At 41.0% G+C, this 16,116-nt stretch overlaps 1 protein-coding gene across 21 annotated transcripts in view; it reads left to right on the forward strand.

The window, feature by feature from the left end:
- Positions 1–2,387: 2,387 nt before the first annotated feature.
- The window catches only part of Picalm (phosphatidylinositol binding clathrin assembly protein), a 91,374-nt gene continuing 77,645 nt past the window's right edge, over positions 2,388–16,116 (forward strand). For 9 of the 21 annotated variants that reach the window (XM_042279174.2, XM_042279197.2, XM_042279188.2 and 6 more), the window contains exon 1: positions 2,390–2,623. In XM_042279174.2, coding sequence (XP_042135108.1) covers positions 2,494–2,623 — 130 coding nt within the window. In that variant the 5' untranslated portion in view covers positions 2,390–2,493. Of the gene's footprint in view, positions 2,624–16,116 lie in introns of all 21 variants that reach the window. The other 12 variants (XM_042279182.2, XM_042279190.2, XM_042279192.2 and 9 more) reach the window with 4 other exon arrangements.

Consider the following 16,116-nt stretch of genomic DNA (forward strand, 5'->3'; position numbering starts at 1 on the left):
GATCCACCTGCCTCTGCCTCCTGAGTGCTGGGACTAAGGGCATGTACCACCACTGCCTGGCAAGACTGGGTAATGTTTAATAAACATACATTGATTAGTTCTGGAAGCTAGGAGGTCCAAATTCAAGAGCCTGATTATTCTAGGGAACAAGGTAAAGAGAAAGTGGGAGAGAGGGAGGAGCTGGAACTTCAAGGCCTTTTATAATTAGCATGAATCCATTTATGATCTAAACACCTCCCATTAGACCACACCTCTTCACACTGTTGAGGATTCAGAAACTGTCGAATGGAGGGTTAAACGATAGAGAAGTTAGCTAAGAAATTACTAGATCAGTTTGAGAATAAAGGGGATTATAATGGATTAAAACTTACACTCACACACATACGTGCATCAACATGGGAACATGCATACATGCATGCATACCATATGCAAATGAAAAAAATCTGGTCATCCCACTGCCTGACAAACATGGGGCACCGAACTACAGATGGACTGCAGAGGCACCACAGGGAGTTTTTCAGTTTGGTGGAATTTCAAGCTGCTTTGCCCAGAGTGAAACCTGCAGGCTTAAGAACTCTGAGTTCTTGGCAAAAGCATTGGTGGCTTCAGAATTTCAACCAGCCATAAAGTGTGTGTGTGTGTGTGTGTGTGTGTGTGTGTGTGTGTGTGTGTGTGAAATAAAAAGGGAATGGAAAGAGACCACGGAATTCCTGATACCACACATATAATTTTAAACATCTATTAGTTTTTCATCTTTTGAGAGTCAACAGATTTAAGCACAGTATTCTAGATTTGGTTGGCAGATGGTGTACACAGATTTTGAGTACGTTAGCATTTCATTTGAAACTAGCAAGATTACATATAACCATGATGGTAACTTAACATTCACAGAGAATTTAAAATTTATCCCTAACCCTGAGTTAAAGGTAGAGCATTAATAACATTTTAAAAGGCTTTGTTAATAGGTCGTCTGGATTTCATAGATCGGAGACTCAGGATGTAATACTGTTCTAAAATGCCTACCGGGCAGCGTCAATATCTTTCCATGGAAATCTGGCTCACACAAGAGGAGAAAAGAGGCCAAAGGGAAGAAAGACTAAACCAGGGGAGATCGCAGGTACTGATGTCTGACTCTCTGAATGAGACTTCTCCATTTACCGCCCGGCCTCACTTCCTTCTATGGTGTGGACCTTTAATCTCCCCAGTTGTCAGCCTTGTAGGGTCAAGTTAATCACTGTTGACATCATCCTACTACTTCCCTTTTCAAATTCCACCGAAGCTATGTGTTTCCTGTCGTATTTGACACCGTAGAAAACGAATACCGGGCTGCCGCTTTCTATCTAAATTTAGCCTGGCAGGAACGTGGCGAGTTTTAGTAGTCGAGATAAACAAAACTAGGTGACATTTCCAACACTCAAGGAAAACGGGTGGTGGTGGTGCAAGAAGACCTTTCCGACTTTTAAAAACCAGAAAACGGTGTGGACGTGGCTTTGAACAGTTCCACGGCCAAGAGGCCTGCGTGTAGGCTCAGAACACGAGACTGGCCGGGGCCTTTGCCTTTAAAAAGGCAGGAGGAGGGCCACGGGGGTCGTCGCCAGATTGAGCGAGGGAGAAGCCCCGGGGGGGGGGGGTTCCCAGACACCTCCACCTCCGGGGGCGAAGCTGCGCGAACGGGCAGCCGCCTCACCTCTTTGTCAAGCCGCCCGCCTCTGCCTCGGCCACGAGGACGTCCTCGCCCTGGCACCGAAAGAGGGGGCGCAGCGGGCCGCCCCTCCCCCTCCCCTCCCCCCCCCCCCCCGCCCGCCCCTATGACACGCGGGCCCTGCCTGGGGCGACCTGTTGGCAGGGCGCATCACGTGACGCGGCGGCCCGCGCCGTCCCCCCCCCCCCCTCCGCCCCGCCCCCCCCTCGCCGCGGGCGGGCCTCCTGTTGCGCCCGCCGGGCGGGTTCCACCACGTCGCGCGCGCGCGTGGGCGCCGCCCCGCTCTTTCCCTCGCCGCCGCCGCCGCCGCCGCCGCCGCCGGAGCGAGGGAGGGGGGGGGGGGCGCGCCGGAGAGGAAAGGGAAGGGAAAGGGAAAAGGGGCGGGAGGAAGGGAGCAGGGGGAGGGGGCGGGGCCCGAGTCACGTGACGCCGGGGCCGCCCGGAAAGCTCCGAGGAGGAGCCTGGCGCCGCCATTTTCCTGCAGCTGCCTGCCTGTCCCTCTTGGCCGGCCGGGTTCCAGCTGACCAGGGCAGGGGTGGGCCCGAGGCTGCGGCGGCGCGGGGCCCGGCAGTGGCCCGACTGGGTGTGGGAGCCCGCGGCGGTAGCACGCGAGCCGGGGCTCTCTCCGGGCGGGTGGCGGCGCGCGGCCCTGAGCCCCGCCCCAGGCCGGCAGGCGGGCCGGGAGCCGGTGGGGGTAGGGGGGTGCGGTGGGGGGTGGGGACCCTCGGGCGCTTGGGGGTCCCAGGCCCCGGCGGCTGCCGAGCGGAAGGGGTGGCGGACGAGCCGCAGAGATGTCTGGCCAGAGCCTGACGGACCGAATCACCGCGGCCCAGCACAGTGTCACTGGCTCGGCGGTCTCCAAGACAGTATGCAAGGCCACGACCCACGAGATCATGGGCCCCAAGAAAAAGCATCTGGACTGTGAGTGAAGCCCCCCCCTCTTCCCGCCCCGCACCCCCTCCTGCCCCCTTCTCCATCGTCTTCCTCTCCCTCTGGAGCTGCCTTTTCCCTCCCTGCGTCTTATCTGCACCGTGGATCCTGTGCCTCCTATGTCGGGCTGTGTGTGTTCTTTTCTGCTTCCATCACCCCTGCCTTTAACGGCCTCAGCTCTCCCCTCAAAAGAGAAAGCAGTATGACAAGCCATTTTCTCCCCCGGAGATCCCCCCGAGACCCTCTCCTCCTGGCTCCAGGCACCACCATGCCCCATCGCGCTCCACCAACTTGCCTCCCACCCAGCTCCTCACCCCAACTCCTTTCCCAGCCACTGCAGCTTTTGCCCTTCCTTCCCACCCGTCCCGTACCTCCTCGCCGCCCTCGGCTCAGTGTCTCCCTGCTAGCTCCGGGACTCACCGCCCCATTGTTCCCCCGTTAGCTTTTTTTTCGCGTTTCCGTACTAAATCGGCTCGGTGGGCCCAGATTCCTGTCACTTCGCAGCCCTTGAAGTGGTTTCCACATCTTTCCTAGATTTTTCCTCCCATTCCCTTTGGGTTTCCTTTTTTACTTTTCTATCTCCCTTTTGGGTTATCTTTGCCTCTGTAGCTTCCATTAGGTTCCTTTGACTTTATGTCACCTCCTTCCTTCAATATTGTACCCAGGTATTCGGCTTTTATTCCGTTTATATTTGCGGGGAGTAGAAACAAAGGGATTCGGGGTGGTGTGGGGAAAGCTTTGTGGGAAGTTACTCTTTTTATTTGCCATCATTATACTGTCTTGAGTTTTAAAGTTGGGTGAGTTGTACATGTCCGACCTTTCCCTTTTTTAATTCATATGGGATATGGAAAAAGGCTTTACGGATTGGGTATCGGTTCCTGGAACTGTTAACATTGGCGGTTTGAATTTGGAAGCTTGAGTGTGAAGTGTTGGGATTAGAAATGGATTAATAAATTTAAGTACAAATAATCAAGTGTGGAAACATTTTAATTCATGCTGGTTGTATTTTTGATAACTACGATTGCTTAAGCGGCATAGTATTACTCCAGCACTAATTTAGGTACAGTTAATAGAACAAACTCCTCCCAATTGTTTTCTAACCCGGGAGCCACCTGTAAAACCACCTCCTTTTTCTTGTTGCTCCTTTGCCTCAGGATACAAAGCTCAGTGGATCACTCTATCCTTGAGTCAGTGGAACGTTTCAGGGAAAAAAAAATAGAGATATAGTCAACGATAGTAAATTCTCTTTTTAAATGACTCCCGGACACATTAGCTGAACTGACTTTCATCATACATGAAAGTTGCTTTGCCCTGTGAAGCAAGAGTGAGCTTGTCCTGAAAGGGAATTCACTGTAAGGAATCTTGTTTCTCATTTGGACTTTGGCTGTTAGGTTTGTATTTCACACACACACACACACACACACACACACACACACACACACACACACAGCGTGTGAATTCTTCTAAGATACATTGCTCATGAAGTGCTGTTAGAACAAGTTATTGTCACAGACAGACCTATTATTCATTGTAATTTGTTCCCTAGCTCTGAAAAAGTTTTTATAAAACTCTGCATCTTGGTTGGCTGTGGTCCTCATACAGGCTGCTGTTCAACTGTCTTTCCCTGTTTAGAGAGTGGATTTAAAATGGTGACACATCTGTAAACATTCTTTATGATAGTGTGGATAAATCATAAATGGGTTTTGAAAATAAATAATAATTGGAGTAGATGTTTCTGTTTACATTCTTTGGGAAGACTACCCACAGAATCATTTCTCCTCCCTCCTTCCAGTTCCAGGCTTGTCTCAAAATTGGCTGTGTAGCCCAGGCTGGCCTTGAACTTGAGACCATCCTTTTGCCTCAGCCCTCCTGGCCTAGGCTGGAATACTGGGTTCTGTGATGCAAAATCCTACTGTTTGTTTTAATGCTATGTTTGTGGGTTTTCATTTGTTTTTGTTTTTTGGTGTGGAGAGGGCAGAAGATACTTGGGCATATGTGAAATGTTTTTCTTTAACTCAGATGATCAATTATAACAACAGATACAGCATTGAAACATTCTTTATAAAGGTTGATTCTTCAGTTGCAGCAAAGATTCTAAAGTGAATGGGTAGAAGTCAGAAGTAAAGGTTGTGGTTTTATCAAGTTAGTGACCTTTTGTAATAGTCACTACTAGAGATTTGAACTAGTTGGTCTTTAAGGATAACCTTATATCTGTACTTTTTCTCTACTACAGCTGTGTTTACAAATTCCCATACTTTTAGAGCTTGAATATACTTACTAATGTTTTAATACTAGTGTATTAATAATAAGGTGCCTCTGTGTCTTCTTAATGAGGCCTTAAAACAATGAGACTTTTCCCCCTTTATTGTAAAACTGTTTCTCACTAATATTTTAGTAAAATCTCTCTAATGATTGGTTTACAACCCTCCCTTCCCACTCAACCTGCTTTGAAAAGTTATCCACAGACAATTTTCGGTGTCAATGCCATGAACATCAGGCTATATAATATATAATAAAGAAATGCATCATTTTAAGTAATTTTTGCCCCTTTAAAAAACTTAATTTTGAAAACTTAGTTCTCTTAGGCTTCTTAATATCCTCAACTACTAATGTCTGTTTCTTTGAACTGAGTGGAATCAATTTCATTTAACAAAAATATGCCTAGTAATTTGCCATCCCTATAAATCCTTTAGCACGTGGAGGTACTTCCTTGGCAGTATCTTTCCATATTTAGGAAGTGATTATTGTCCATAAATTATGAGTCAATTCATACTACATTGTATGTTTATTGAAGTTTTTTTGGCTTATAGGTATTAGTGCATAAAAGTGTTTACTAATGTTCCTAGTGTGAAGAGTCTTTAAACTTGAAAAATAAGCATGATTTTCCATTTAATTTCAGGCTTCTAATGGCTATTTGTAATCAAGATAGAAGAGCACAACCCTTAAATTTTTAGACACAGCCATCTCCCCACCTGAATCTACAGCTGTTCAAGTCCTTTGTATAAAGTGCAGCATTTGCTCACAACCTACACATCTTCCTGTACATCTTACAGCGTCTCCACATTACTTAAACCTGCTATGATGTAAATGCTGTGTAAACAGTTGTAGTTGTTCAGGGATTAATGAAGAAAAAAAATGTATGTGGTTCAGATACAACTTGTTTCCTACCAAATGATTTTGATCAGATGATGTGGAACTCATGTAAACAGAAGGCCAATCTCCTTTTATTATTTTTATTTTTATTTATTTTTTTTTTTAATTTTTTTTTTCAAGACAGGGTTTCTCTGTGTGGCCCTGGCTGTCCAGGAACTTGATTTATAGACCAGGCTGGCCTCGAACTCAGAGAGATCTGCCTACCTCTGCCTCTCGAGTGCTGGGATTAAACCACCGCCCGGCAAAAGAGAAAACTTTTTTCTTTTTTTTTCATAAACATGGAAAACTTTATTACTTCTCACAATCAGAGATCTGACATTCATCCTTTTTAGCTGTTGGGATTGTAATTACCAAATAAATTCGAAAACATTTTTAAAAAGTGATTATATTTAAGAAGTGCTTAATAATATAATTGGAGAATCATGTTTCTTAGCTTTATTATATATTTCTTTATATAGATAATTTTAAAGTGTCTTTTAGTTTAGAACTGTAAGTGAGAAATGAAACACTTCATAGTGACTTGACTATTTTTTTATGTTTTGCATGCTTAGGTTGGCCTGGAAATCTATGTAGCCCAGGTTGGCTTTGAACTCAGAATCATGCCTCTGCCTCCTGAGAGATGGGATTGATGAAAAGCATATACTTCCATGATTGCTCGCAAAGCATTTACATGAAATATATTGATGTTTTAAAATAATCTCATTAAAAATTCTAGTTATCAAAAACTTCTAGTTATTAAAATTGATTTAATTTACAATAATAGGGACTGAATCTAGGGCCTCATACATGCTGGGCAAGTGCTCTACCACTGAGCTGTATATATACCACCCTTTACTTATTTTTTGTTCTTGAGACAGAATGACCTTGAGTTTTCTTTATAGCCCAGGCAGACCTTGAACTTGTGATCTTCCTGCCTCAGCTTTCCATGGCACCAGGCCCCAAAGTTTTGCTTTATTTTAAATAAAAGTGCTTACTTTGACTTTGTCCATCATTTAGAATATTAAAATGAAAGTTTACCACAATTCATAGAGAGTTGCATGTTTATTTTTAGTTTCAAAGTGTTTAATGTTACTGCTTTTTAAAAATCAAATCGGTAAGAAACCGAGTATAAAGGTTTCTTGGGAAAGAGGTTGGAGTCCTACCTCCTTTGAAAGTAAAGGTTTAGTATTTGCTCTTCCTGTTCTTTTGGTGGCGAAAGTGGCATTTCCGTTACTTTGTGTTCTGTCTCATTGTGTTCCCAGTTGAAGTGCTTTATGTATTTTTCTAGAGAACTGGAATTTTGAATATGACCTTTTAGAGTTTTCTATGTTCATTGTGTATATTGTTCTTTTCATGAAGAATTGTTCTGTTAATTTTGACTAATGAATTCATTAAAAAACGTTATATTGGTGAATCTAAACTTTTGCATTAAAAATTATATTCAGAATTTTGATTTGCCGGATTTTGTCATAATTCTGAGGATTTCTCATATATTTGTAGGTAGCTAGTGTATAGCTTTGGGGCTTATGCCTAGTTTTATTTATTAATATTTTTTGAAACAGGGTCCCATGTAGACCAGGCTAGCCTCAGACTCACTATGTAGCTGATGATAACCTTAAACTCTTGGTTCTCTTGCCTCTACTTCTCAAGTGCTAGGATTATAGACATGTGCCACCATTGATTTTTTTTTTGATGAATATTCTTTTGAATTTATTGTATGCAGGACACTTTACATTTATTAACTAGTTCTTTTTAATAACTTCACATGAGAGGCTTTTGTTTCTCTATAAGATCACATTCAGGAAGAGGTGGACTGGGCATTGAGCTCAAGTCTAGCATTGAAGTATGTTAAGGTTCAGCAAGGTGAGTATTTCTTAGAGCGCTATTCAGTTCATAGGAAGGGTCAGAGATTTCCCATGTAGTTGCATTCCCTCATGTCTATATTGTCAAAAATGTTGACTAAAGTGGTACATTTGTATAATTGATAAACCCCTTTTAATATATCACCACCACCAAGCAGTTCACATTAGGATTCACTCTTGGCTTTTGTAATTCTATAGGTTTGGACAAATATATGCATATACCCACTATTACATTGTCATATAGGGTTAATTTGACTGTCCTGAAATGCTTTGTGGTTTTCCAAACCCCTTGAAGCCTCTGATTTTTCACTGTCTTCATAGCTTTACTTTTTTCAGAAAGCTATGTGGTTGGGATCTTGCATACAGTAGGTAGCCTTTTCACATTGGGCTTTTCACCCAGTAATATGCACTTCAAATGAGCCTGTCTTTCCATGGCTGAGTACAACTCATTTTCTTTAAACACTGAATAATATTCTGTTGTATGTACCATGGATTATTTGTCCATTCTGCTGAAGGACATCTTGGTTCTGCCCAAGTTTTGCCAATTATGTTTTAACCTTTTTCAGCCTTTTTCTGTATGTGTTGCAGTAAGTATGTTTTGTTTTGTGAGAAACTGCTAAACCATTTTTCCAAAGTCACCTCATCACTTTTTATTCCTACCAGTAATGAATGAGAATCTTGTCTTGTGTTTGATGTTTTCACTTCATTCTGGATTTGACTACTCTTTGTAGGTGGGTGATAGGGTTCATCCTATTCATATCATGCCTTATATGATAGTTCTTCATATACTTGGTTGGTATCTGTAGGTCTTTGATGAAGTTTCTTCTGTTACAGTCTTTGATTCTTCCTAAAAATCAGATTCTTTGTTTTCTTACTGAATTTTAAGAGGGGGCTTTTGTTTTTTATTTTTTGTGTATTTTGGATAATTGACTTGTCTCACATCTTTTGCAAATACTTTTGTGGCTAGTCCTTTTTTGCTTGTTTGTTTGTTTGTTTGTTTTTGACAGTATCCAGAAAGCAGAAAGTTTTAGTTTCAGTATAGTCTAGACCAATGTTGAGCGACCCTTTGACAGGGGTCACATATCAGATAGCCTGCATATCAGATCTTCACGTTATGATTTATAACAGTAGCAAAATTACAGTTATGAAATAGTGAAAATAATTTTAAGGTTGGAGGTCACTGCGACATGAGGAACTGTACTAAAGGGTCGCAGCATTAAGAAGTGTGAGAACCACTGGTCTAAGCACCACTGGTCTAAGCATCACTTCCTCTTGGATTATGCCTTTAGTGTTGTATCTAAAGAGTAAACACCAAATCCAAAGTTGTTTGGATTACTCTCCATATTGTCTTCCAGAAACTTGGTTCTGTAATTTTCATTTGGTTCTGTACTCATTTTGCGCCAGTTTCTGTGAAAGGTGTGATAAGGTCTGCGTCATTCATGTTTCTTTTGCATGTGGGTGTTCCTTTGTTCCCATACCACAGACCTGGTCTTTGCCCCTTTGTTGGCAGCAGTTCCTTAGGTCTTGGCCAAGGACTCCTGGGAGTCTACAAGCTTGGCAAGTTTTTGAGGTCAAAACTTAGTGTTACATATCCTAAGATACAACTGCTCTTCTCTGTTCTTGTACAGTAGAGTTTTCTAGAGGCTTTGTGCTGTGTGATTATTGCAAATGAATGTATTGGCAAACAGTAACCGCTTAACTCTATTGTCAATCCATATAGTAAAGACTTATGAAAAGTATTCTAATGCTAGTCTTCTAAATTTTAAATATAATTTTCATAAAACTCGCTAATACAGTGATTTTATTTCCAAATGAATACATTTAAAACTACTCAGTTTCAATTTCTGACATTAAATATTCATAGAGAAAACTCACAAGAAGGTTCTTTAGGATCCTCAGTTTTTATGCATATAAAGGTACCAAGACTAAAATATATACTTTTGGGAAGGATATTAGGAGTAAAGGGTGCTCCAGGAGGAACTTGATATACAAAATATTTTTAAAAGATTAGTTATTTTTAGTTATATGTGTCTGGGTCTGAACACAAGTGCAGTGCCCACAGAGGCCAGAGGCCTTGGATCCCTTTGAAGCTGCAGTTACTGGCAATTGTAAGTTGTCTGACGTGGGTGCTGAGAACTAAACTCAGGCCCGCTGAAAGAGCACTTTTGAAAAGGAAGCACTTCTCTCTCTCTCTCTCTCTCTCTCTCTCTCTCTCTCTCTCTCTCAAACAGGGTTTCTCTGTGTAACAGCCCTGACTGTCCTAGAACTCACTATGTAGACCGGGCTAGCCTCGAATTCACAGAGATCCACCTGCCTCTGCCTCTCAAGTGCTGGGATTAAAGGCATGCGTCACCACTGCCCGGTTCTCTTTCTTTTGAAATATTTCACCACATACATTCTTTTCTTGTGGAGTCTAAGCTGAAAACGCCATGTAAATGGGTCACCAAGTAAGCACTCGTTAACTACTGAGCCATCTCTCCAGCATATTGACCACCATTTACAAAGTTTGTAATTTTCTTAAACTGTAGTCAGAGCAGATATACTGGTGGGATTTATGTGAAAAGTTTTGTTGTAGTTTTTGTTTCCCTGGCTGTCCTGTTTCTCTTCACAGTATACTCAGTAGCACTCTGGTGTTCAGTAAATAGTGGATAGGCATGTATCTGTCTTTATGGCTAACAGTAATCCGGGAAGTCTGTGGAAACAGCGGAGAGATCTGTCTCAGCAGTCTAGGATTGGTTTTCCTAGTTCAGCTTACTTATATCTGGTGTAACATTGCAAAGACATTGTAACCTAATGGGCGGCTGTGGGTTTCTTAGGCCTCAGAAGCTCTTAAGAGGTGTGGTTTAGTTCAATTGTTTGTTGGTGATGAGGGAGAAACATTGTAACAAGCAAAACTTTTGGTTATGGTTCTTCAATTGGAAGGAGGTATTAAAATGTACATCTTGAAGGATGTTCTTGAAAGGAGTACAATTTTAAGTATGAAGTAGGGATCTAAAACTAGATCTCAAATGATTGAATCCGTCTGTGCTCTACTCCAAGGAGGTGCTTATCACATTGACCTTCAAGGGGACAACTATGTGGGAGGTCTCCCCCCCCCCCCCCAGATAACAAAGGAGAAATATACTTACCAGATAGAAATGAAATAATTGTTTTGGAAGGAATCTGAATGAAATCCAGGTAAGGATTAGGAGAGCTAGTGATGGTAGTAAAAAATATTACTAAATCTGGAACTTCATTTCATGCCAGGGATTGATGGAGATTGTTGAAATTTTCTCTGAAACCTGGAAATTCTAGTCTTAGAAATGTGCTAGAATCTTTAGTAGCAACTTACTACTGGAGAGTGCTAGGGGCCAGATATACCTCGAGGATAGTTCTTTCAATAGTGGGTGAGGACGTTAAGCATGTTTACGACTTTCCTCACTACAGATTTCCAGGGTTGCTCTGCAGGTGTCTTCACAGGATATGGTCAGTTGCTATATTTTGATTGTGTATATTTGTATTGATTATGGGTCCTTATATGACTATAACTTAGAACACGACAGCTTGCTGGTCATAGAATTAGCTATCTTTGAGTGCTTAAGAATTACTTTGAAACATCTAATATGTAAAAATATCTATGTAATTTAACTATACACCAACAAATAAATAGTAAGGGTATTTATATAGAGAGTATTGATAAATTTTTGATATACTTCAGGTATTTTTTTATAGAAATTTATTCATTGTATAAAGTAATTTAAAGTATTACCTCATAACTAGTCCTAAGGTAGCATGAAAAGGGGATTGTGAGGTTTTATGCTCCCTCCCCCTCTCTGCATGTGTATACATGCATGCCTCAAATGTTGTGTTTACAAGTTTTAAGTTGAGAGAGAATTTTTTTTTTTTTTTTTTTTATTTTATTTTTCCCAAGACAGGCTTTCTCTGTGTTGCTCTGGCTGTCCTGGAACTCTAAACCAGGCTGGCCTTGAACTCAAAGATATCCGCCTGCTTCTGCTTCCCTTTTGCTGGCATTAAAGGCATGGTGTCACTACCACCTGGCAAGGGAGAATTTTATAATTGTTAATTGAAACATGATTCATATTGCTGACAACTTAACTGTTTCAAAGTGTTCAGTGGTGTGTATTCATAACATGTATGTGCCCGTCACTGTTACCTAATTCTAGAACATTTTTCATCCCCCTACCAAGAAATTCTGTGTCTGATAATAATCATTCCTATTCTCTTTACCACAACCAGGAATCTATTGAATCTGTTCTGGGCTTTTCATGTTAGTAAAACCATAGCATATTATCTTTGCTTCAGGTATCTGTCAACTAGCATAATGCTTTGAAGGTCCATCCTTGCTGCTGTAGTAACCATACTTCTTTCTTATAAAGGAGTAATTTTTACCTCGTATAAACATACTACATTTTGTTTGGATATTCATCCATTTTTTAAAGTTTGGACATTGTAGGTAATAGGGAAAATCCCCCAGTAGTGAGTAACACTGCCGACACAGTAAATCAAATCAGATCGAATGAATGTGTCCTGGTTTAATCTGAGCAGAACAAAGCAACTCCCATGTGACTTTGATAGACAGAAGTACTTAATATTGGTAAACATCTATTTCCTTTGGTTGTTAGTGCTATCATATCTAAGAAACCATTGGCTTATTCAAGTTTACACTTGTCTTCTAGCAGTTTTATAATTTTAGCTCTTACACATAGGATTGATTGATCACTTTTGAACTGATTATTTATATATGGTGTGAAGATGTGTCTTAATCTATTTTCTGCTACTTTAAAAGAATACCACATATTGAATAATTAAAGGAAATAAATTTACTTTTCATGGTTCTTGAGCCTAGGAAGTCCAGTATCAGTGTGCCAGCCTCTGTGAGGTCCTTCTTGCTAGGTCTTGATATGATGAAGGGCATCACATGGTAAAGAACACATGAGAGTTTTTGCTTTGCTAACTAACCTACTCTCAAAGTAATGAAATGAACCCACTCGATGAAGGTTAGGTCCTCATGGCCTAATCACATCTTAAAGGCACGCCTCTTAGGTCTGTGCATAGTGGCAGGTGAATTTCAACTTGAGTTTCTGAGGGAGAGTAGAGGCCAAAATATGAGAGAAAGTTAAGAGACTCTAAAGATAGTTGAAGGTTGTCTTGTTGGCTTTTTAAAAAACCCTTTTGAGGTCATCATGAAGTCCAGTTCTATTACCTTCATATAACATGAAATAGAAAATTTCATGAGTTAGTGTGAAGTACTGGTCATAGTTTATTGAGGAACGAATGGAATTGTTTGGCTCAAACAGTCTCTCAGTTGGATGGACCACTTGATCAGTATGTTTTTAGGTTCTGAGTTATGTGTTGTTTTTTAATTGAGTGAAGAGGTGAACCATCAATAAACAATTTTTTATACAGAAATGTCTTGGACTTCCTTATAATGATACTTTACTTGTCTCAAAGTTGTTGTTGTTGTTTTGTAGCTCTTGTAATTATAACTGTTTATAGAAAGGATCCTCATGTGTCTTCTTTTCCCATGCCAAATGCAGCATGGGACAAATATGCAATGAAAGATGCTGACTGGCTCAAGTAGTGGGGAGCTTTTTGTGGGTTTCCATGCCGTAGTACTGAGTAGTGCTTCGGAGTCTTAGGAAAGGAAGAGAAGGGTTGCTAGAAGAGTAATAGTGTTTGCTGTGTCAGTGAACAGCTTTTTTACAGACTCGAGTCAATTTTTATTTTATTTTGAGAGTGAAGGAATGATGGAAATGGGGAAATAAACATTTGGATTTAGTTCATGTAAAATTAGGGCAATTTGAAATGAAAACATTTATTCCAAGGCTCACCTATTGTTGGTATATTTGGTTTTAGGCATAGTTTTGTCAGTAAGATCTTTCCTTCAGCTTTTCTGCTTTCTAGGATTATAGGCTTATGTAGTTGTTACAAGTGAATTCTAGACAGTCCTTGGTTCTAAACTTTTGGTTATTTCCAATAGTTTGTACCTTGTGGTAGGATATAAGAGCTTATTTACTTGTGTGTTGTGATCGAGGATACCGGTAAAAGCATTTAAACTGTAACTAGGAATAGTAAGAAATGACGGATATACCTTTAACACACTGCTGTGCATGGTGATGGCAGTGTCTTCGGGCTTTGCCTCAGCGGTGTCCTTGCCCTTCTAGTTGCCATGCTGTTTTAGAAGGCCTACTGAGATTCATGGGTGTATCTTTTTGTGAGTATTTTTCTTGAAGGGTTGAGTGACAAACAAGACTCTTATTTAATGATACTTTAATGACATTCTTTAGAAAACTTGATTTTGAGAGAAAAAAAGGTGTTTTTTTTGTTTTTTGTTTTTTTTGAGACAGGGTTTCTCTGTGTATCCCTGGCCATCCTAGAACTTGCTCTGTAGACTAAGCTGACCTCGAACTCAAGAAATCCACCTGTCTCTGCTGGGATTAAAGGTGTGCCCTTCCACTGCCTGGCCTTTTTTTTTTTTAGACAAAGTCTTAACTGTATGCTAGACTGACCTGAAACTCAGCAGTCTTTCTCACCTCCTGGGATTCCAGGTGTGAAGTACCAAGCCTAGCTTTGAATTGATACTGAGCAGGATCTATGCCAGTCTTGGATCGATACAGTGAGTGGGGTAGATACAGTGAGTGAGGTGCTAAGGGAAAATGATCAAGGTTCAGGAAGAATATGAAGATGTGACCTTGTCCTTACCCTAAAAGGATTATGAGTGCAAAACTACCAAGTAATTGAAATAAATTGAGGTGTGTGTGTGTATAGTTCATGTGTGAAGTTTTCAAAGTAGGAGGGAGGAATTAAGTTGAAAAGGAGGTTAGTGAAGTCTTCACAGAGGAGGGGACCAGATTTTAAAGGATGCATAGTGATTTTGCAGGTATAGAAAGAGTTATTTTTAAATTAGCATATGTAGTGACAGGGAGGTAAGAAAGAGCTTTATAGTGTGGGAAAAACTTGGATGGTGCAATGCAGTGTATTAGAGAATAGGCTAGATGAGGCTGGATAGGGAGCCCTTAAAGGTCCTGTTACCTTGCCAGACTTTGTCTTCAACCTCTACTCCACAGAGCTTTGTCTTAGAGCCCCTATCCCTTTGCTGTTGCTAGATGCCAGGGCCACGAAGCTGGGGAGTGCGTTTTTCCTAACTTGGTAGTTTGTAGGCTGCAGAGGACGGGAAAGAAGGAACAGAGGACCAAAAAGTGGATTTTATATGTTGTTATGCATGACTGTTTGAGTTTTAATAAATGAAATCAGCTATACCGTGATCTTGTGGGGTTTTTTTGTGTGTGCTTGTTCAGATATCTAGCCTTTGGAGGGGGCTCTATATTTATGAATGGACATAAATTCTTTAGATAGTAGTGAATAATAAAGATTTTAGAGAGAGCTCCTTGATTTCTTCAATTTAACTATTTAGATGTGTTTGTCTCAAAAAGATCAATTTTTCTTGATATTTTGTTTTGTTTTTGAGACAGGGTTTCTCTGTGTAAAAGCCCTAGCTGTCCTGGAACTTGCTCAGTAACCAAACAGGCCTCGAACTCACAGAGATCCACCTGCCTCTGCCTCCTGAGTGCTGGGACTAAAGGCATTTGCAGCACTGCCCAGATTATTCTTGTATTTTTAAAAGCTGAATCTACCAAATGAGACTTGTAGTATGGTGGGAATTAATAAACTCCTAAATAATTGAAATGTTGACTGTCTTCTATTAATATATGCCCAGGTTACTGTGTGGAGATTATTCAACTCTAAAGCAAAATTGCTGACTGGGGTTCTTAATCTAGTAAGGAAAATGACATATACACATAACTCTATTACCAGGCAATGTCAGGTAGATACCAATCTAATGACATTGAGGATTTCACTGTTTGCCCAAGCTTCTCTCAAATTTGGGATTTCTCCTTCCTCAGCCTTCCAAGTGGTAGGGTAACAGATGTCATTACTCTGGGCCAGACTTGAAATTTTGACTAGATCCAATATCTTTATGTACTTAGTATCATCTTAATGTATTGTTATACTGTATACTATCATGTGTTTCAGTTTTTAATGTTACTTTATTATTAATACAGTGACAAGTGTAACACGAATTCAGAACGGTCTTACAATAAAAATACCCGGAGCCTGATAGTGGGGTAAATGCTGAAAGATCAGAGAGACAAAGGAATAAGCCACCTCTAGGACTCCTCAGCTGAAAGGGATGCTTCTGCCGAAAATCCTTTAGTGCCTATCTCCTCACGCCTTATATACCTTTCTCCACCCAGCCATCATTTCCTAGAATTAAAGGTGTGTGTGCTTCCCAGTACTGGGATTAAAGGTGTGTGCCACCACTGCCTGGCTTGGTTTTCCTCTCCTAGACTGAGTCATCTCAGGTAGTCCAGGGTGGCTTTGAACTCAGAGATCCAGACAGATTTCTGCCTCCTGAGTGCGAGGACTAAAGGTGTGTGCCACCACTATTTGGCCTCTATGTTTAATCTAGTGTCTTGTTCTGTTCTCTGA

This window comes from Peromyscus maniculatus, chromosome 1 (assembly GCF_049852395.1).
Source record: "Peromyscus maniculatus bairdii isolate BWxNUB_F1_BW_parent chromosome 1, HU_Pman_BW_mat_3.1, whole genome shotgun sequence".
NCBI classification, from domain to species: domain Eukaryota; kingdom Metazoa; phylum Chordata; class Mammalia; order Rodentia; family Cricetidae; genus Peromyscus; species Peromyscus maniculatus.